General features: G+C 40.6%; 1 protein-coding gene across 1 annotated transcript; it reads right to left on the bottom strand.

The window, feature by feature from the left end:
• Window positions 1-442: 442 nt before the first annotated feature.
• Window positions 443-19,591, bottom strand: gldc (glycine dehydrogenase (decarboxylating)). The gene is made up of 25 exons (XM_063490494.1): window positions 19,193-19,591; window positions 18,935-19,013; window positions 15,520-15,655; window positions 14,944-15,108; window positions 14,680-14,757; window positions 13,715-13,862; window positions 13,364-13,560; window positions 13,170-13,266; window positions 12,980-13,085; window positions 12,584-12,723; window positions 11,656-11,736; window positions 11,410-11,507; window positions 9,725-9,809; window positions 9,572-9,613; window positions 9,336-9,478; window positions 8,607-8,682; window positions 6,685-6,810; window positions 6,178-6,327; window positions 4,282-4,394; window positions 3,962-4,103; window positions 3,339-3,450; window positions 3,136-3,231; window positions 2,848-3,020; window positions 2,677-2,757; window positions 443-2,110 (listed from the first exon to the last, which is right to left on the bottom strand). The coding sequence occupies exons 1-25, from the start codon at window positions 19,478-19,480 to the stop codon at window positions 1,970-1,972; spliced, it is 3,093 nt and encodes a 1,030-aa protein (XP_063346564.1). The 5' UTR covers window positions 19,481-19,591; the 3' UTR covers window positions 443-1,969.
• Window positions 19,592-22,692: the final 3,101 nt, after the last annotated feature.

A 22,692-nucleotide genomic window follows, 5' to 3' on the forward strand; every position in this document is an offset into this window, starting at 1 on the left:
CCGGGAAGTACAGCACAGTAGAGCACTTAAGGGTTCCACAGTGTGATGGATTTTGGTGTAATGTGGGGACAACAGGTGTTTATTATATTTACCTACTGGCCTGCACAAAGCCCGGCTTGAATCCCTCTGAAAATCTGAGAAATTAAGTGAAATCTGGAGAGAGATTTGCCAGAGAAGAAACAGCTGGGATTGCTCAGAAGACGTGTGTGAAACTTGTTGAGAACTGCAGGCGGTGTCCAGTAAAACTGACATGACTCACTGTTAGCATCAGGAGGCTAATAATTGCGACGTTGGTAGTTTTTGTGAAATTGCTTTGTTTGTGTGTGGAAAGTAACATAGAAACTAAGACTTTGATGTTTGGAAAAGCTCTTAAAATTCATCTGTTTGACAGCACTTGTGAAATACTTTAAAACAATAAGTCTTTACACTTCCGTCATGAATTTAATTTTAGTGGCAAGCATTTCCTAAAAAAAAAAAATTAAAAAAAAAAATCATTTTACACTGCATTAATAAGATCGTGTGCCCTTTCTGAAGGTTTTTGATGGTCCAGGCTGATGGGAGGGCGCACGATGGGAAATATCAGCTTCTTTCATTTGTGGAAAATAACATGTTGAGATTAAGTACACAAAAAACAATTATATACATAGTTTTTTGGCAAAATGTCTTATTGAGTAGTTTACTAAGTGCATCTTGTTAATCTTCATACAAAACATGTACACACTTTGGAGAGAATGCTTTTAATACATTCATTTTTCCTACAGACAAATACTTTAGATTAGAAAAACTGATTTTAAATGAGGACTACCTACTTGGTCACTACATTAAAAACATTTTCAAATAAAAGAGACATATTCACAAAAAAGTAACACCTTAAAATAACCATCACTTGTGACCTGATAATTGTGTAATGTTTAATTAACTTACCGTCAAACAACGTAATGGCTGTTATTTACAAAATTAATTTGTGTGATAAATAAAAGATTCATAAAATACTGCTGTTTAATCAAACCCGCTGGTGCGCGCAGTGTCTATTAGTGTTGGTCCCGTAAAGTACGTCAACAGTAAAAATAGTGTTACTCTCAACGCCCGATATTTAAACCTAAAACACAGTCATTAAACTTTACCAACTAGTTTTTGGTGCTTAAACTGAACCAAACTGCCAGCAAAGCAAAAACCGGGATGTTGGAGATGCTGAAAACAAAACCAAATTGCCAGTGAAGCAGGTAAATGTACGACCTCCATATTTACAGTCTACAGCATTTACTCCATCGACATCACTTGCATACTTACTCTGTAAAACAACTAGTATAAACATCATTTCAGACTTTACAATTGCCATCCAGATGACTGTTTACATACCAGTTAAGTTCACAGCTTAACAGAATCAACTAAAGTTTAATTATCAATTAATCATTCAATTGATGGTTATTATAAAGTGTTACAAAAAAAGGCTTAAGAATTACTCTTATACTGACAGTTGGGAAAAAAAAAAATGTTGAAATTAAAGCAGTTATTTTACACAGAACAGAGGCACCAAGAGCAATTACAGATGTCACATTATCTGCACTTGGCTTAAAGTACAGCATTTCAGAGGTGGGCTATGGAGCGGCCTCTGTGTTGAAGGGTGCGCTTATTTTCACAAGCTTGGAATAGCAATAAGTCACACCTTTGGTCAATTTGAGTAGTTCAAGTCAGGGCAAAAGCCTACAACCCCACAAAAAGGGTGCAGTCAGAGAGAGGCCAGTCCCAACATCCACCTCGCACTCTTTTCCACCTGTTACATCAGCGGCAGGTCAGATCTGCCTCACTTAAAAATCAGATACTCGAGGGCTCTCCTGGAGATTTCAGAGCCCTAGTGCAGGTTTTGAGGAAATTTACCACTATATAGAACTTCTATAAAAATCACAGATGTTTAAAATTGGAGGTTTTGTGCGCTGGCTGGACAATGGGACTGAGCCACAGAGAGTATCTAGGAGGAGGCTCTCTTCTCCTCATATGGAGACTCATACACCTCCATGGGTGGGCAGGTGCACACGAGGTTCTGGTCGCCATAGATGTCATCGATCCTGGAGATGCTCGGCCAGAATTTGGTCTCAGGTTTTATGAAGGGCTGTGAAGAAGGAAGAAAAGAGGGGTCAAAAAATTCAAACAATACATTTATACAAAGCTCATTTCAAGTAGCCAGCTTTGCATTAAATGTAAAATGTGAACAGTCAACAAACCCCATTACCAATGTTGACCAAATCAGGGAATCTATAACTTAATTAAAAACAAAAATCTATTGCTAAGTAATCTGGAAAAAGTTGTTGGCTACAGGACATGAGACACTACACTTCTTATTTTTCACCACTAGAGGGCGACAAATACAAGTTCTTTAAACAGTACAGCTGCTTTCACCGAGTTTGACTTTCCCAAAAGTAACAGGGATTTCATATTATGCATTTTTTCCTGCAACAAAGGAAACATAATTGAAGTTTTTTTTTTTTTTTTTAAATTTAAATAAAGGACAACAAAAATTTACAATATCCATACCAAGTCAGTTGTAGTCATTTGCTAATTTTAAGAATGCAGGAATCAAAATCAAAGACAAAGAATTAAAACTTGATCTTTGGCTCTGCAAAAACTAAAGTTGGAGTGTGGGGCATCGAATAAGTCTAATGGGATAAAGGTACTCACCAAGGGGAAGGCAGCACACTCCCTGGAGTAGGGTCTGTCCCAGCTGGACGTTGAGATGCACGCCAAAGAGTGAGGGGCCATCTGCACGCACGCACACACACACTTGCATGACGACTTCAGATATCACAGCTTTATATTAACCACTGTATGGTATGTTTTCAGCACAGAAACCTTAAGTGGGTTGATGCGCGAGTCCATCCTTCCCTCCTCGATTTCTGCGATCTCCTGTCTGATGGCTAGCAGGGCGTCGCAGAAACGGTCCATCTCAGCCTTATCTTCCGATTCTGTAGGCTCAATCATAAGAGTACCTGCCACTGGCCAAGACATAGTGGGTGCATGGAAACCTAGACACAAATAGTAGAGAAGAAAATATATAATACTACTACTAGTAATACAATAGGTATCTATATGCATCGGATAAAAATTATGAAGGGGAAATTTATATATCGATCAGCCTACCATAATCCTGCAGCCTCTTGGCCACGTCAACAGCCTCAATATTAGCTGTCTTCTTGAATGGCCTCACATCCAGAATGAACTCATGGGCTACAAAACCTGTGCACAAAAAGGAGGAGGGTAAACCCCGATAAAGTTAGTTATGCGGTTTTATTTATTTTAAAATGAGAGTACATCACTACACGGCCACAGAGACGGCACCATACCTTTCCTGCCTCTGTAAAGGATTTTATAGTGACTTTCCAGCCTCTTGGCCATGTAGTTGGCATTAAGGATGGCCACTTCTGTAGCGTGCCGCAGTCCCTTGGATCCCATCATCTAAACAACAAAACAGAATTAAAAGCATCTGGGCTTCAAAAAAACCCCAATGTTCAAAAGAACATTTTATTACAGCTTTAATATAACATTTTTCTTTATTAGCAGTATTAGCACTCTGTCCAACAACTGCCCCTCTTTTTTGCTTTTCTTTTTATATAATGTGCCTATTTCCTCCGCCTCCTGGTAAACAGGGTGGGGTTTGGGTGGTGGGCTGCTGCCTCAAAATGTATCAGCTATGTAGAGTAGCTGTTAAAGTTAATATGACTTTCTTTCCCAGGATGTTTATCACAAATTAACACTTTTGTTCATGTTGTCTTAAGTTGAAGTCAGAGCCAGGTGACCACTACTCATGTGACAAAAACAGAGCCCAGGAAGTTTTCAATGACTTGTGACTGTAGACTTTAAAAAAAACACAACACACACGGTTAAGTAACAAAGTTTATAACATGCCAACAGATTAGTGGAAAGAAGCTGTTTCAATGTGGTCTCAACTCTATTTATCGGTGCTGACCTTAATGTAAGCCCAGGAGATTGGCAGGATGGCGCTGGAGCCCCAGGGAGCTGCGCTGATGGTGCCCAGTGAGCTGCTGATGTTCACTGACTGCATGGAAACCACCGGGTGGCTCGGTAAGAAGGGGGCAAGGTGCGCCTTCCTGATAAGAAATAGATGAATATACTGTCGGGTCAGAGAATCATCACAAAATAAGAACAAGAAGAAGAAGAAAAAAAAAAAAAAAAAAAACCACACACTGTTCTGAGAGGGTTTTTTCTTTTATAAACAAATTCACATCAAACTATTCACCATTTCTCCCTTTATATACACTGACTTACACTCCAATTGGCCCCATGCCGGGCCCTCCTCCACCGTGAGGGATGCAGAAGGTTTTGTGCAGGTTTAGGTGAGAAACATCTGACCCGTAATCTCCAGGACGACACAAGCCCACCTTCAAGGCAGAGCAAGAACAAATTATTATTATTATTATTTTAATTAAATATTCTACGGAAAAACTTGCAAAAATAAGAAAAAAAAATACTGATATAAGCTTAGTCTTTACCCTTTTACAAAAAACAGATTCAGTGGGATGCTAAAGTTTGGGCAACCTTGTTAATAGTCATTATTTTCCTGTATAAATCGTTGGTTGTTACAATAAAAAATGTCAGTTAAATATATCATATAGGAGATACACACAGTGATATTTGAGAAGTGAAATGAAGTTTATTGGATTTACAGAAAGTGTGCAATAATTGTTTAAACAAAATCAGGCAGGTGCATAAATTTGGGCACTGTTGTCATTGTATTGATTCCAAAACCTTTAGAACTTATTATTGGAATTCAAATTGGCTTGGTAAGCTCAGTGACCCCTGACCTACATACACAGGTGAATCCAATAATGAGAGAGTATTTAAGGGGGTCAATTGTAAGTTTCCCTCGTCTTTTAATTTTCTCTGAAGAGTAGCAACATGGGGGTCTCAAAACAACTCTCAAATGACCTGAAGACAACGATTGTTCACCATCATGGTTTAGGGGAAGGATACAGAAAGCTGTCTCAGAGATTTAAGCTGTCTGTTTCCACAGTTAGGAGCATATTGAGAAAATGGAAGACCACAGGCTCAGTTCAAGTTAAGGTTCGAAGTGGCAGACCAAGAAAAATCTCGGATAGACAGAAGCGACGAATGGTGAGAACAGTCAGAGTCAACCCACAGACCAGCACCAAAGACCTACTACAACATCTTGCAGCAGATGGAGTCACTGTGCATCGTTCAACCATTCGGCGCACTTTACACAAGGAGATGCTGTATGCGAGAGTGATGCAGAGGAAGCCTTTTCTCCGCCCACAGCACAAACAGAGCCGCTTGAGGTATGCTGAAGCACATTTGGACAAGCCAGCTTCATTCTGGAATAAGGTGCTCTGGACCGATGAAACTAAAATTGAGTTATTTGGGCATAAAAAGGGGCATTATGCATGGAGGAAAAAGAACACAGCATTCCAAGAAAAACACCTGCTACCTACAGTAAAATATGGTGGTGGTTCCATCATGCTGTGGGGCTGTGTGGCCAGTGCAGGGACTGGGAATCTTGTCAAAGTTGAGGGAGACATGGATTCCACTCAGTATCAGCAGATTCTGGAGACCAATGTCCAGGAATCAGTGACAAAGCTGAAGCTGCGCCGGGGCTGGATCTTTCAACAAGACAACGACCCTAAACACTGTTCAACATCCACTAAGGCATTCATGCAGAGGAACAAGTACAACGTTCTGGAATGGCCATCTCAGTCCCCAGACCTGAATATTATTGAAAATCTGTGGTGTGAGTTAAAGAGAGCTGTCCATGCTCGGAAGCCATCAAACCTGAATGAACTGGAGATGTTTTGTAAAGAGGAATGGTCCAAAATACCTTCAACCACAATCCAGACTGTCATTGGAACCTACAGGAAGCGTTTAGAGGCTGTAATTTCTGCAAAAGGCGGATCTACTAAATATTGATTTCATTTCTTTTTTTGTGGTGCCCAAATTTATGCACCTGCCTGATTTTGTTTAAACAGTTATTGCACACTTTCTGTAAATCCAATAAACTTCATTTCACTTTTCAAATATCACTGTGTGTGTCTCCTATATGATATATTTAACTAACATTTTTATTGTAACAACCAACAATTTATACAGGAAAATAATGACTATTAACAAGGTTGCCCAAACTTTTGCATCCCACTGTACTTATTGCATTACCTGGGCATTCATGTTGGCACCATCCAGGTACACTTGGCCTCCGTTTTTGTGAATAAGGTCACAAACGTCTCCGATATGCTCTTCAAACACACCAAACGTGGAGGGGTAGGTGATCATCATGGCTGCCAGGTTTGCCTTGTGTTTGTCCACCTGGAAAGATAAACATGTAAAAAAAAAAAAAAAAAAAAAAAGTTGTGTCACATCATTTACATGAAGTCAAAGTTCCAGTCTTTCACGAACACACTTGGATTAATGAACACATTTGGATTAAAGTGAGGATTGACTTAAGATCAGAGGCGCCAAAAGAGCTTGTTTCACAGAGTGAAGGATTGCATGAGTTTACAATAAATGAGGATTATTTTGAGCTGTGAGTCATGCAGAGCAAAAATACTACAAAAAATAGATTCCCTTCAAATCCACCTATGAAACTGGACATGTCAGTCTTGGATAAACCTGTTAATATTTGCAGACAACACAAATCTTGTACAACAGTGTCCATTTTCTCACCAGGGTCTTCAGGTGAGACAGATCGATGTTGCCATCCTTATCCACCTCCACCACTTGAACCTTCATTCCTGCCATCTGAGCGCTTGCTGGGTTGGTCCCGTGTGCAGACTTGGGGATTAGACAAACCTGAGGCAATGGGAAAAATAGTCAGCAAAGTAGAACAAGCAAAATGCAGCTTGAGTCATTGTCCTAACCATAATCCAAAGTCACGCCAAAACTGCTGTGACTGCAGGTTATGCAATAAGAGAAACTGAGCCAATTAAAGCCATAGATATTTCAGATCCAAAGTGAAGCTCAATTAAAAAAAACAAAAATAGATATAATTAAATTAGCGAGACTGGTGGCTTAAGCTACTTTTACAATTTCATTTATACAAAAACTTAACTTTTAAGGTCTTAGTGGGAGGAAACTGCAGCTCTCTTTGATCTCTGCTACTAATGAGTAACCTGCCTGCAGGTCATTAACTGATTTTTATCCCTTATTAGGGTGACACGTCTGGCATTTTGCAACCCAGTTTCACAGGCAAACTAGGGCACATGGATCCATGTATTAGCCAAAAAAGACATATGACTGACCTGAAAAACAGTGCTGTGCTGTCACTCCAGGAACTCTCACTTGACAAAGTCTTAAAACCTCCAAATATGGAATCTTAAAAAACAGCTAGCCTATGGGATCACAGCATTTTCAGCTCCTTGTTTGCACAAACAGATGCCAGCTTTGACCTTGACTAGTTCCAGGAATCAGGCTACTAAGATTTACTTATTAGGAAGCAATAAAAATAAATAAATAAAATGACAGTAGAAGAGAAAATACTTCAGTACGCTAGTCTTTAATTTGGGGTAGCATCTCATCATCCTTCAACAAACAATAAGAATGTCAGGATACTTTAGGAGCTACTCTTGAGAATGCTTTAACATCACAGATGTTTCAAGTTACAACAATAACCCTGTCACTGATAGGGGGTTACTCTGTAGGGCATATGTGCTAATACTCTGTTAGCCTGTCAGTATCAGGAAGGATAATACTGATAGTAAATAGTCTTTACATGTCAGCAAAGTCTTCTCAATGTCACCTGATTAGATACAACATTAAATGCACCAACAGCTAAACATTGATAACTTAGTTGCCATATGAAGTTCTGCTCAGAAACCTTTGGCATTCATGTGAATGTTGCTTTGATGCATACCATCTGCTTATATATTGTTGCAGACCAAGCACACCTCAAAAGGCAATAGCTCTCCCAATGGCAGGAGCATAGTTACTAGGACACTGCAAAAACTGCTCAGGAAAAAGGAAAACGTCAGAAGCAGCTGCTCTCAAAAATTCAAGCTCTGCATGCACAGACCAAGCCTGATCCATGGACATGTCACCCTGGACCCCACAGGATCCAAAGAATCTGCCATCCTAGTGCCAGTTGCAAAAGGATTCCTCTGAACTGAGAGAAAAACACCTGGAAACACACTTGCCAAGCATTGTGCAGTCCGCCCGCCTTTACGTCACCCAAAAAAAAAAAAAAAGATCTGCACAATGCCAGGGCAGCAACTTTAATGTTGTGGCTAAACAGTGTATATTTTAAGCACTGAATTTAAAATGAAACTTAGAAACTCAAAGTTTGTGTACTTCCAGGTATTTTTTTAAAGTTCAGTGGATCATCATTTTAACTCTAGAGAGTTTTCAGAAGATGAAGCTCTTCCTCAGAGTGACACAAGTTTAAATTAAAAAAAAAATCCACTTTTTGCACATTAAATTTTAAGTAGCAACGTTTTACTTTAAACTATCTAAGACACAGCAGACTTCAGCTGCAGGATTCCATTTTCTTGCAGAGACTAAAGACTCTAGCTTAAAGTAATTTTGGGCTGGATAAAATAACACTAACCATGACTGCAATCCTATTAGACTTTTGCTCTTTCCAGGACACTTACACTTCTTGAACTCTCCCCCTTTGAGTTCAGGTAGGCTTTTATGGCAGCCAGGCCTGCATATTCTCCCTGAGCACCACTGAAAAATAAGGCAGACACCATAGTCATGCATAGAACACACACAGCCTCATCAAAGTCCAAAGACCAGTCTACAAACATTACCAAAAGAGGAGGGAAAGATGGGATGAAGCTAGGTGCATTCTTGGCCAATGTAGCATGCTCCACCATGAACACACTGATAAGCGGTGACAGAGAGCAGAGGTGGGTGTGTCGCTTATCAGCTGTAATTTGAGGCATGTTAATCCTGCAAGTGTGAAACCAGCTATGCACCGCTTTAATAATGTCGCTGTGGTTCCCCTTTACATTAATACCTAATTAAAAGTCGATTGCGAAATTTCTTCCCTTTTAGATTTTCCACAAACTTTTGTGTTGCAAAGGCGCCATCCCCATCCTATGTTCAGCACCACTCTCCAATTCAGTGAGCTCTTTGAAATAACGGTTCTTTCACAAATGTTTGTAAAGGAAAACTGTACTGCTAAGTGCTTGCTTTGAGCATTTCCTTCCTTCTGCAGAGGTTCTTTGATCCAGAAGGAGGGTTCGGGATAATTTGATTGCACTGCACGGAGCCATCAAAGTAATCGTCCTAAAAAGGAACATGCTCCTGTCTTTACCAAATATCATGCCCACCCAACTGATACGGTCTGTGCACCAACAAGTATTTTGTGCCCTCACCTGTTTGGCTGGAACGAGATCTTGTCATAGCCCGTCACCTCACAGAGGTCTTTCTCCAGCTGTCTGAAGAGTTTCTGGTAGCCCTCTGCCTGATCCAGGGGCACGAAAGGATGGATGTTGGCAAACTCCCTCCATGTGATGGGCTGTCAGAGGATACAGAGTGAGACATAATTACTCAAAAGCATTTCATGTTACACCTGAGGAAAACTGAAAAACTAGTTCCTGTTTTTACTCACCATGAGCTCTGATGAGCTGTTTAGCTTCATGGTACAGGAGCCCTGGAAATAAAAACATTTTTTTTCACTACTTTATCACACTAGTATAAAGCATGCTATAAATTTCAACTATCTGTGAACCTGAACCTCTGCTTTGACTTATGGTAGCCTCACCAGGGGTATCATGCTGTGGACTAAGGAGAGGTCCTTATTCTCCAGACGCTTCATATATCTCACAATGTTGGTCTCAGAATGGTAACTGAAGGAAAAAACAAAAAGCAGAGACAAGAACACTTAACAGAGGGCTCGCATGGCAATAATGCTATGTTTTGGATCTTGGACATGCAGCAGCCGACCAAGACTGCTCCAGAAACACCGCAAATACTCTAAAGCACCGACTCTCCAAATTTCCACATCCCAAACACGTCAATCATACAAGCGACACGTCTGGTTCAGTTCATACCACAACCTCTTTAAAAGGGATAAATTACAAAAGTAAGAATCAAAATTCTCATGCATTACAGCTTTCATTGATGAGGCAGTAACAGTTCAACATGGGTTTCGTCTTTGGAGTTGTTACACCCTTAGAATATGGTCAATCCAAAGTGGCCCCACCCCACTGCTAACAATACTCTAATAGCTCAATATTAGGGAGATGGTCCAAATGTTGTGGCTGATCTGTGCACACACTACCTAAGGTTAACTAAAAGTTTTACCCTCCTTATGTCAAGGATCATGTCAAAGAATAAACGTAGGGCTCAGACACAGGAAGCCTGGATACAAGACTGCATTTATGGAACTACTGGTGATGTAAGATATGACTGCAACTAGTGCTGGGCGATATGGAAAAAATATTTATCACGATATGAATTATTTTATATCACGATAACGATATATATCACGATATACCACCTGACCTGTGGTCATCTGGAAAGTATGCAGTCTGTAAACAGCGAGTGGAGAGGGTGCAGTCTTTGTTTTGAGTTACTGTAAAGTATGTCGCAAATCCGGGTGCATGTAAAGCAGCACCATGTTGCAAAATAGTTTTATTTTTGAGATACACAAATTTTTATATATAAATGAAAATAAATAAATGCAAATTTGCAAAAAAACAGCATGTGCATCAAAATAAACTATTTCCAACAGTGTAATTTGACTTCTAAGCATCCCAGAAACGATACAGAAGAGCATAAAGTCAAACATGACTTTTAACACCAACATAGACTTTGAAGCTTAAAAAACTACATTTTCCGCGAAAGTGACGTCACTTCCGGTTTCGGACAGGTAATGGCGGACATGCGATAGTTGCGCTGACTTATATTCCAACTAGGAAGTGTTATGAACAGCTGATCGGATCGGCAAAGCCTGTTTCTGGAATATTATGTTTTTGTTGCTGGAAGCGCTTTTTATGCAATTTTTGCAAAGCTATATGTGGAAGGAAACCGTGACCTAGGGCAAGCTAATGGAATAAGATGTAAGTACAACCCCTACGGTTTCATATGCAAAAAAAAACATTATTGCACTACCTTACGTGGTTACAGTTCTACAGGGATTTAAAAATAGTTAGGGAAAACGGAGTGTGCCTGCTCTGACCGGTTGTAAAGGGTTAATGATATATTTTATGTAATAATTTGTAAAATTCGGGTTAGAAACGATAGAAACGATAGAAGACAAATGGCACGATAGACACTTTTCTATCGTCCACACGATATATATCGTCATATCGCCCAGCACTAACTGCAACACCATTAAAGTTCTTATTGTGCAGTTAATCAAAGGTTATTACAGCTAAAATACTCCAAACACACTAACTTCTCCCTCTTTCTTGGGAACAGTACATCCTTAAACTGGGAACAGACCTGTTGAAGACCTGGTGTGTAAGGTATTTGCTTGTCCTCTTGAAAGGACTTCCCATGATCCCCTTCACCCGCTCACCCATCTTTTCAGCTATCAGCTCCTGAAAGGTTCAAATTAAAGCCAAGTCATTCTCTCACCAATCTCCACAACCATAAAACAATAACTGCTTAAAATAAAAACCAGTAACATATTAAGTAATGAATAACTTAGACAGCACAAACAAACAATGGAAGTAACCATCAACATACAGCAGAAGATTCACAGCCAAAGACCCAGAGCAAGTCATCCAAATCCCTCTCAGTCACTGTTTCATCGAGAGAGACGCCCAACTGTTCAAAGAGAAGACGAAAAGAGGATTTTTCTTTTAAAGTGTTCCAGCGACTCAAGTCTTTCACCCTAAACAGTAAAAAAAACCCTCAAAAAAAAAAAAAGAAAAAAAAAAAAAAAGAAAACTTGAGGCAAGAACTATGCTAGTACTTGTTCTGACAGCTTATCTATAACAAACAGTGGGTTTGTTAATTGGCTTGCTAATTGCAATCCCAGCTCAGTGAAATTCTGAAATTGAAACATTGACACTGATCTCAGGAATGCCAAATGATTTATGTATTGATCCATTCATTATACATTACATGCATCATTTGTAGATTTGTCAACATGTTTAAACCAATGAACCTGCTGTTATGCACTCCTATATTTTGGCTCTTCCCGTATGAGTGAGGAAGTGTGTTACACTAGCTAAGAAGTCACATCCACTCTTACAAAGTTTAAATTGGATTCACTGGTTCTTGATCCTCTCAAGAATTCTCTTTTGCACCCAACATTTTTCCCCACATGTCCAATTAGAGGATTTTTCATCTTATCCAGTTTTGGATCTAATTAATGTGCTAAACTTCCCTTCATCCCTATAAGCCATATTCAGAACTTTCCAGGAGCTACAACAATCAGTTGCTTCTGGGTAAAGATCCCCTATCCCCTCCCATTTCAGCCTGAAAACTACTGCAGAAAGAAAAAAAAAAAAGTTTCTGCATATACATGAGGCAGCATTAATTTCCACTCCTTTTTTGCAGTGCACCAATCACAAAGCATTACCCAAAAACTGCAAGTCGCTCCACTTCTGCGGGTTTAGACCACCTTAATCAGTCCAGCGCTTTCCCCAAAACATTTTTTGATCCTCACCACTCCATCGGCGTAGACTCGCAGGTTTATCTTCCTCTGCTCAGCTCTCTCCAGGATATCTTTGGCAGCCACGCTACAGCTGATCTTTAGTGTGTCAAAGAACATTTCGCTCTGCAGCCGGTGTCCCGCTCTCTTCAGACCTGAAAGAAAATGTACGAATTAACTGTGCACGGCATGTTTACGGGGAGAAGTTTGGATAAAGACAAAGAACAGAAATTTGGTGACATATTTGTCTCCATCCAGTCTTTAATCACTCATTACTGAGAATGTGCACAAAGTAAAATGAGAAATTCTCCGTTCACAAGGAGGAAAGCATATTTTTTTAAATAACAAACAATTTCTCAATTTGAGTGAGGACTGAAGTTTTACTGCAATGTTGCATATATATTTATATACCTTCTGCAAGGATCAAAGCAGCACCGTGTGTCCTCTTCGCAATGTGTTTTAGTCCCTGGGGGCCATGATACAGTGCATACATAGCAGCCATATTGGCCAGCAGAGCCTAGGAAAAAAAGTAATTTTTTGTAATTAATTTAGAGCAATGCATTTTACCAAAATGAAGGACGCATATAAACCTGGATCGTACCTGCGCAGTGCAAATGTTGCTGGTTGCCTTATCTCTGCGGATGTGCTGTTCTCTGGTCTGCAGTGCAAGACGATACACTTCTTTACCAGCTGCATCTCTGCAACAACAGCATAACATTCAACCATCTTTCCACTGTCATCAGTTTACTCAGAAATGAAGATTAGCAATCTTGAACCCTGAAGGTCGCTTCTCACTTGGTGACTCCAACCATTCTGCCAGGCATCATCCGGACCAGGTTTTCTCTAACCGCAAAAAAGGCGGCATGTGGACCGCCGTAGCAAAGAGGAACCCCAAACCGCTGGGAACTGCCCAGTGCGATATCAACACCAAATTCTCCAGGGGGACGTAGCACACACAGTGCTAATAGATCTGTGGCACAGCAAGCCAGGGCCTGGACGGGAAATAAAAACCAATCTCAGCAGTGGAAATGAACAAAGCTGTTCCCATTTGTTATTAAGATCATTCTTAAGCCTAATTATATCCCCTGCTCCCACGGTTCTTTTGGGGAGCTTTTACATTTCTTTTTGTGGTTAAAGCTTTCTTACCCCGCCCTTGTGTGCTCGATCTACAAGCGCAGTGAAGTCTTCCACTCTGCCATCAGTGTCTGGATATTGAAACAGCACACCGCTCACATCTTGTCCACTGAAGTCCATCTCATGAGGCAGCTTTAGAATCGTTTTTACCCCAATATAGCTGCAACACAGCAGTCAAAACTTGAATGATCAAAATACAGACACAGGATGCAATCAAAGTTGCGCCCAAATAAAAAAAAAAAATAAATAAATGAATACCCCCCAATTTAATTTCCCCCTTCAAGGTAGTATTTTTGTGCAGTTCTGGACCACTTCAAGTACCCCTGCAGCTACATTTCAATCTCCCCGTTCAGGTCTGAACACTTGGATGAGCAAACTTTGTCTTATGTGTCAAAGTCACACAACATTGACGTAGACGATTATCGTTAACGATGGACGCAAGGCTCCATCAATTCAAAAACGGAACAGTGAAACAGCCAGTGTCTAAGACTAAATGCAATGCATCAGGTCAGGAAGAACCACCAAGGCCACATCCTGACCTCAACTGGGATGTGTTCCAGGGTGCAACCGCTCACCGGCAGCATGAAATACCACTGTTGCACATCACCAAGCCTTCTTGCCAGGTTTGGCACCCTGCCACTTTGTCCTCTTCCCCAGAAGATAATTAACTTAACGGGCTGTCGTTTTGTCAGCATGAAGACGATCCAGGACACACTGCAAAGGCAAGTAAATATAGCAGGAGAGCTGACGTGGTCCAGGGTGCACAAAGACAGAACCCCGAGGAGGACATATGATGGCACAACAGAGAATACACCTCAGGGAATTAAAAAAAAAAAATAAATAAAGTTGCCTAGGACAACACCTTTGCAATATTTTTTTACTTCAATCTTGTAATCTTAATATTAAAGATATTTAGATTCTTTTTTATGATTTACTGTTACTGGAGACCTCATACATTGACTGTCTATGATGCATACTTAGCTCTGGTCTGCACTACAGCAATAGTCTGGGGATGGCAGCGTGGGTCAACGTAGAAGGTTCTTCTTTTGTTTTGTCTGTGAGAATCAAATATCAATGACAGACCACTGTAAGGCAGGTTTAATACACACACTACTAATCTTGAATCTACAACAGGTGGCACAGACTACGATCCATTCTTGTGGCCAAAATATCATAATTTCACAAGACTATATTCAAGATAAACTGAGCACGTTTCTCTAAACAGGTCAGCATGCAAATACCTGTGACAAAGCTGCATGGCCTCAGCAGCAGCCGTTCCCTCATCAAGCAGAGAGGCGTTAGCCACAGGCATGCCTGTGATGTCACAGATCATGGTCTGGTAGTTGAGAAGAGACTCCAGGCGACCCTGAGCGACCTCGGGCTGGTAAGGCGTGTACTGAGTGACCCTGTGAACAAAACCCCAACACAATGATTCAACAGAGCGAGACTGGACAGAAGAACAATAGCACAAAGTCGATGGCATTTATGGACCCAAGACTGGTCAGGGGAGGCCATTGTATGTCTTCTCTGACCCTAAGAGTTTAGAGAAAATGTGGGTCGGAATAGCTGACTTGGAACTGTGTGAAAGAAAATTTTGTTCAGCAAAACGTTGCAGCAATGCAGTTCTCACAAGACCCCAAGTGAAATCAAATCACAAGACTTCTTATTGAGGGCACGTTACTCTGCACCATGACAGTTAAGCTTCAAATTAGTATCCCAAATTTAGGAATAAATATCATTAATTGTCCACAGAAGAAACCAGCTCACACCACTTTTGTCACATTTCTTCCGATCCAAGGTAGCCTGACGGCACTCACCAGCCTGCATTCTCCAGGAGGTTGCGCTGGATGGGCGGCGGTACGGAGCAGTTGTAGTAACCCATGCCGATGTAGGACCTCCATACTTTGTTTTTTGATGCAATCTTTTGAAGAGACTCCAGAACTTCATTCTCACCTGCAAAATATTTAAAAGGCAGCTGTTTAAACTTATGACTCAGTGACTGTTGTTTGGAATAAGTGAGAAATACAGGATGTTGGTAAGTGTTAAAACAGTTCTACTTAAATTACATCATGTGATACAGCTGTCATTATGTCTGCTGCTAAACAACAACAAGACCTGTCTGAAGTTCTGATGAACAGCATTGCAACCCTCACGTGAGCCACTGATTGTGTAACAAGATGAAGAAAATCATTATAGTGAGCAGTCAGGTGGTCCAAATAGTTTTTAAAAAAAAGTCAGTGAAATCCAATGCTAATCTGTTTTCTACTGAGAGCCTCAACCATCTTTTTCATATCACTAATAACATAAAATTTTAATACTGAGAGAAATATATCTTATGTTCCCTAAAAACTGGCCCCAAAATCTAGTACATATTGTTACTTCCTCAATTTCATTAAGCTTCATTTCCCAGTCCTGTAAGGGAGCTCTGCCAGGACACAACCAGCCTCTGAGATTCCTCTGGCCTTTCTGGCTGCCTAGCAACTCCAAGGAATGGACAATACCGCAAGTTTGAACCAAGAGTCCTGGCTACTCCCGTTTTGGTGAAAGGAGGACACCTCTAGTCGTGGTGGCGTGAGGGACCACAGCCAGTATACAAGTGAATATTTACAGCTTCTTTGAGAGATTTGGGGGGGAGGCAGAAGTATTTGTAAATTCAGGACAAACTATAAATAAAAGTACATTTGGGGATGACGCTCAGGGTGAGTTGATGAGACGTGCGAATCGGAGTTCGTTTCAGTTGGAGGACTGCTTTCCCATGGTCCCAGAGTTCTACAGGGCAGCAAAAAAGCTGATTCACAACCATCCAGGAGGTCTATTGTTGAAGAGAGAATCCTTTGCTGGCTTTGCAAACTGAAGCCCTTCAAAGCTGAACAAGCAGAAAACCAGCACGGCCTCCAGTTTGTTCCTTCAGCATGGCTTGTTGCATTATGAAACCTGACAGTGTCAGGAGGGGCTGACATACAGGCAGGTCAGAGTCACTCCGGCTGATAGACACATCAGAGTACCTGAGCATTAGAAACCTCTTATAAAAATCCTTTTCTTACTATAAATGTTAAATTTAGAAAAACTGTCATGACTTAGCTCTTTTGACTCTGCAAAAAGAGCTCAGTCATCATTCACTGCAAGTGTAAATCACAAAGGTTTTAGACATGCCTTATTTTAATAGCCTGGCATTAAGCTGGGTGCAATTCAGTTTCATCATTTATTGACCCCAATTAAGACTTTGAGCCAATACACATTGGTCTGCTTTGATTGCCGAATTGCACGCGTCCCCCCTCCCCTTTTTCTAATAATTTATTGAGCATCAATAATCATTTTTATGCTTAAAAACTGAAATATCTGAGTTCATAAGAATACAGTCATGGTAAAAGTAAAGTACTTTCTCTTTCGGTTGTATGGTTTTACATATCAGGATATTACAATGTCTTAAAGAAATTAGGTTGGATCTCTGGAAATTGATACAAGGCCATTTACAAACAGTTTGAAGTGCATTATTCTGCAGCGAGAAAGATTATTCACAAATAGAACACATTCAAGACAGCTCTCAAGCTTTTCAGGAGAGGGCATCCCAGTGAATTCACCCAAAGGTCAGATCATGCACAAAGAAATTACCACCCCCCCCCCCCCCCCCCCCCCAAAAGAAAAAAGAAAAGAAAAGCTAGGGTATCTACAGCTTGCTTGGAAAGGTTACCTCACACCAACTGTAAATGAGTGATGGTTTGGACTTGTTTTGCAGCCACATGACCCGGGGACCTTGCAGTCAGATTCGACCTTCAACTGCTCTGTATACCTAAGTATTCTGGAGTCAAATGTGAGGCCATCTGTCCAACAGCTAAAGCTTGACTGAAACTGGGTCATACAACAGGACAATGATCCCAAGCACAGCAGAAAATCTACAACAGAATCTCTAAAGGAAAAAAGGAAGGGGTAAGGGAGAATCAAGGTGTTGCAATGGCCTAGTCAAAGTCCAGACCTCAACCTGGTTGATATGCTGAATGGAAGTACCTTCAGAGAGCTGTGCATAAATGAAACCTCAACAACCTGAAGCAATGCCGTAAAGAAGAGTGGGCCCAAATTCCTCCACAATGAGGCAAGAGATTGAAACGATTACTAAAAAGTTATCGCTGCTAAAGGTAGTTAAATTACACTTTGTTTGTCACTAACTGCTTCTGCATTTTAGTTTTTGCTAAACATCTAAAGAAATTGTGTGATATGTCATGTTCATCAGGGGTTGTATCTGTCTAATTTGATGACCTGAGGTCTGTACTGTGAAGCAGGATTTCATGTCATCCAGGTAACTTCAGCATTGACTCTGGATTTTCTGTATTAAGCAGGTCATTCTTAGCAGGGTGAGCCATATCTGTGAAACCATGGTAACTTATGCTGCTTTTTATTTATACATGTAATGTTTTTAAATCTCCTGTCTCTCCAGCCCTATTTTTGCACATTTGATAGTGACAGGCCCACTTCACAAAACAAACTGAGCAAAAATACAGCTCCACATGAAAATACACGTTAATTCACACAGGAAGCCATCAGCTTAGAGCTGAAAAAGCCGCAGCTTAAAAAGCGTTAAAAAGATTGACTGCTGTATAGGATTAAACACAGCAGTCTGTGTCTGCTGCTGAAATGTAGGCTATCCGTGTTGTATAGGAGCAAGAAAAAAAACCCATCCATGCAGCATCATGAAACCACCTTATTAGGATCCCCGGCTGTGATGTAACGTAACGTGAACGCTGTAACCAGATTGAACTGGACTTGGGACCGGAGCTCAAGGCTAAACTTTACACTCCAGTTGCCATCCTATGAGCATCGGCTTCCCAACAGGAGATTGGTGCCGCTCGCCGAGTTTCGCAAAAACAACTCCAAATATGTTCAAAGGAAGACTTAACAGGGGAGAGCGCTCCGCGCCACACAATAGAAGGGCAACCTACATTTCAGCCTCTCACTTGGCTTCATTGAGCGCCCGTTGGGTGTGGGAAAAGCTCGACATGTTTTTAAAAAAAATAAATTAAAATTTGAAATAAAGCTGCACAATATGAGGTTAACACTCATTCCCCCTCCACGCGCACACACACACACACACGTTGATTTGAATTACATTTACAATTTGAAATTGAGATTGGTGGCGCATCGAGGGTGATTGAGGCAGCAGCTTGCAGCGCTATAATAACAGGAAGAGATTCAGCTACTGTTTCACTAACACATACGTGCACATCAGGCCAAACTTACAGACTGGATCATCCATCTTCAAGCTCCTCTGCAGACGGATAGAAGATGGTACTGTGTTTTCAATCAACTGGTCGACTGACTGTGGGAAAAATGGGGAAGTTTAATGAACAAAGGCGCGTAAACCGCTACCCAGTGACATAAACACGCCACTCAGTGCAGATGTTTTTGTGCTGAAACTTGTCTTAATAAAATTGAAAGGAGGATTTTTTTTTTTGCGCCCATTTGATAGAGGGAGGGAAACAGCGACGTAAATCTTACCTCGAGTCCCAGAACATCCAGCATGTCTCTCTTCTCCTTCTCACCTGGACCGATGTGGCGCTCAGCAAAATCATCATGTCTGGGTAAAATCCTTTCTATCTGCCTGGAGGAGACGGCTGCAGAGGTCCTCAGAGCCCGGGCTGATGTTGTTAGGGATGCGCAGCTGTTTCGGATCTTGCACTGAAGTTTCCAAACCACGCGGCTCTTTTCGCACAAATGCCTGCGCGGTGCGCCGGGATTCACCGACTTGGCCAAAAAGACCCCCCAGGACTTGGCGCAGCTCTGCATCTCTAAATCACACTGCGAGACAAGCGTGCAGAAACTGGTGAAGCCTTTCCCTCCCTTAACTCAGCAGACTTTCCACCTACTGAGACCGACGATACCGGCGCAGGAGATACAGCCAACTCCTTCAAACTGCTGAGTTTATACGGCTGCACAGTTGCACAAGAGCGGACCAATCAGAGCGGAGACGCTGCGTGACGCGGTGACGAGCCCCAGCTAACCAGCTGCTCAACTTTTCACGTGCCCATAATCTTCAGTTGAGCAAGGATAGTAAAAGAGAGGTTGGGTATGGATCCAGAATTATTTCATCAGCTAATTCAGCAGTCGACCCGCCTAGAATACAGACAAAGTGGGAACAGGACGTGCTGTGAGTGCAAGTGGTTACGCCTGAACATTAAACACACGTTATTTGTGTTTTCCAGTTTCACAAACAAAGCCGTAACCTGTGAAATGAAAACATGTCAATAAATCGTTGCTTAAAGAAAGATAAACATAATCTGTACTAAAACAACTTAATCCACAACAGCTCAATAAATAGAATAAACACACAAGTAACTAAAAGAAATTACACAGAATAAATATATTTCAGGTAAAGAAACACTAAAGGAGCTCAATAAGCTAATTGAGTGGAAAATCTTTATAAAGGGAAATGAAAAGCTATGGGAAAAGTGAATACACTGTAATAAAGTGGGTCTATAAGATAGATAGTTTAAAAAAATCAGTAAAGTCAAATAAAATTATTAGAAACTGGCTTATTAAATTAGTTAAAACACACTCACAGCAAAAGTCAGATGATATTAAAGTGTCTGCACAGCTGTTTCAGATCTTGAACTTAAGTTTCCAAACCACACAGGTCTTATCTCAGTGGTGAACGCTGTCGCTCTATTCTGTGTAGATGACTCTGGGAAATATAATCTGTACACCCTTCGGTGACTGCGCAGTGATGAAATAAACTACATAAGAGAGCAGCTTATTCTCTGTTGTGCTGTAAAGAGTTCTTGAATGTGGTTATTATAGATTCCATAACTCCATTGTGACAGCAGACTGAATTTGCTGCCTGTCCAGTCAGTGACGCAGAGAGTCGATAGCTGTTCTTCTCACCACAGCTTCAGTTGAGCTCTGATCGGTTTACTTATTTCTCTCACACACACTACTTCCTGGTGAGTCATTCAGACTTGTTTTACCTGTTACTGCCATCTCTGATTTGCAAATTTCATATTTTAAAAAAAGGGTGGAAAATATGTTAATCATTCAAAAATATAATTCACAAGTCAAAAGCATGGTGGTGCCTCACAGCAAGAAGGCCCTGGGTTCAAGTCCACTGGCCTTCTGGGGCCATTCTTGCACACTTGGGCATATTTTCAACTGGTATTAGGGCTTCTTCCCACAGTCCAAATACATGCAAGAGTGGACACCCCAGCAAATTAACCCCAACATCAGTCTATGCAGTGCTTTCTCAGGAGCTACATTTCAGACTCTATAGGCCTCAGTTAGCATGTTTAATGTTAATGGAAGAATGTCTGTTGGACACACAAGACCCAAAGTGCAGAGCATGCAAAGAAGAAAAGATTAACTTTAAGTTATTGTTGTTAACTGTGGTTCTACAAGCTACTGAATCATGGAGTTTACTTTCTCACAAAACTACATAGAGTTTGGGGGAAAGTTTATCACATGACTGTATGTGATTTAACTTGTACAATACTGCCTGCACTAAAACAAAGGTGTCATTGAAATGTATTTTTCTAATAACAGGTTAAGGACAAATAATTCTGTTTGCATGTTACAGTTTTACAGCACAAGGAAATGGGTGTTGGAAAGAAAAAAACAAAAGTTAATAGTTAAGACACACTTGGCAAGCATCATGGTGACTGGTAGATGTGGATGAAAGCATATCTGAGAAAAACTAGCTTTCCAGGGTAAACTTTCCAGGTAAAATCTGGATTTTTTCCCCTTCATTTTCCTTAATCTAAATAATATGTAAATATAAGGTGAAACAGTGCCTTCAAGGTTTCTAATGTTATGCTAATGTGCTGCTAAGCTCCCACTGAATTGAGTTTCACTACAAGACTCAGTGAAGATCTAGTGAAAAAACATTTGGCAGAAACTCAGATTTACAAACATCTGATTAAAAATTGATCGAATAATCTTAAAACGATAACAACAGTTATCAGCTGTGCATAATGTATTTTTGCTAAATAACTTTCTAGACCTCTAAAATTCCAAAAGAATTAAACACCACTGTTTCATAGTCACAGGATGTATTAGCTTTCATCAAGTAGCAACTTGCTTTGTTCTTTGGTACAGCAAAGAAAAAAGCAAAAGGTGAGTCATGGTTTATTAATGCTGAGCAGTTTATACGTGAGCTTGTGCCAGCCCTTTCTAAGAAAGAGGCAGGTTCATTCTACGCAGGTTGGCAGGATATCACAGGGCTAATATGGAGTGCTACACGCCATAAAAGCTCCCACCAAACACCAGACAGACACACAGTCTCACACCCACAACTACAGCCATTTCTGAAAGGGAACTTGTTAAATTCAGTTTCAAGCCTTCTTGCCTCGAGGCAACAGTCCTGACAGCTGCACTGCTAAACTCCCCAACCCTAACCCTGAACTCTAAACTACTGTTTCTTTTTTGTACCTTAACTAGTAGTATGAATATCATCCCAGCTTAATATGAGTCATAGGCTGAATAAAAGCACCAACTCACAACAGCAGTTACTACCAAACACCAGAAATCTATTGATGTTGGGCAAAATCTGGTGGACGTCTGCTAGGACAAGTAGCAGTTTAATTAAAAAATTTCTAAATGTCTAAAGGTCATCTCACCTTGAACATTTGAGACATTTATACCATATGAAATACCACTACAGAGCCAATGATTCAAAAAAACACCAATAGTAACAAACCAATGCTATATTTATTATATCTAAGTCATTGTGATCCACATGACCTGTATTGTGTAATAGTGAGCCTCATAATCATTGAAATGCTTACCACGGGAGCTCTTTAATGATGCATCATCCTGTTAATAATGTAACCCCTTAGAAACCAAACACCAAAACTCACGAGTGAAAACGCTTTCTGGTCTCCTCTCTCTGATGCTTTCACAGGACAAACACTCAACAATAGTGTCACTGAAGCAATATTTGCATAGTGTGGGTCTTACTCGTGGGACTAATTGTTTTTTTGTTTGTTTTGTCTTTATCATCAGATAGACTC

Source organism: Pelmatolapia mariae, linkage group LG12 (assembly GCF_036321145.2).
Source record: "Pelmatolapia mariae isolate MD_Pm_ZW linkage group LG12, Pm_UMD_F_2, whole genome shotgun sequence".
Classification (NCBI taxonomy): Eukaryota; Metazoa; Chordata; class Actinopteri; order Cichliformes; family Cichlidae; genus Pelmatolapia; species Pelmatolapia mariae.

Excerpts from the sequence above, each read along its gene's own strand:
- gldc (XM_063490494.1), bottom strand. The coding sequence starts at position 19,480 with ATGCAGAGCTGCGCCAAGTCCTGGGGGGTCTTTTTGGCCAAGTCGGTG. Across the intron at positions 3,232-3,338 it reads CCTTTACAGAGGCAGGAAAG|GTTTTGTAGCCCATGAGTTC; the intron begins GTATGGTGCCGT and ends TTTTGTGCACAG. Across the intron at positions 2,111-2,676 it reads AGTGTGCTGCCTTCCCCTTG|CCCTTCATAAAACCTGAGAC; the intron begins GTGAGTACCTTT and ends CCTTCTTCACAG.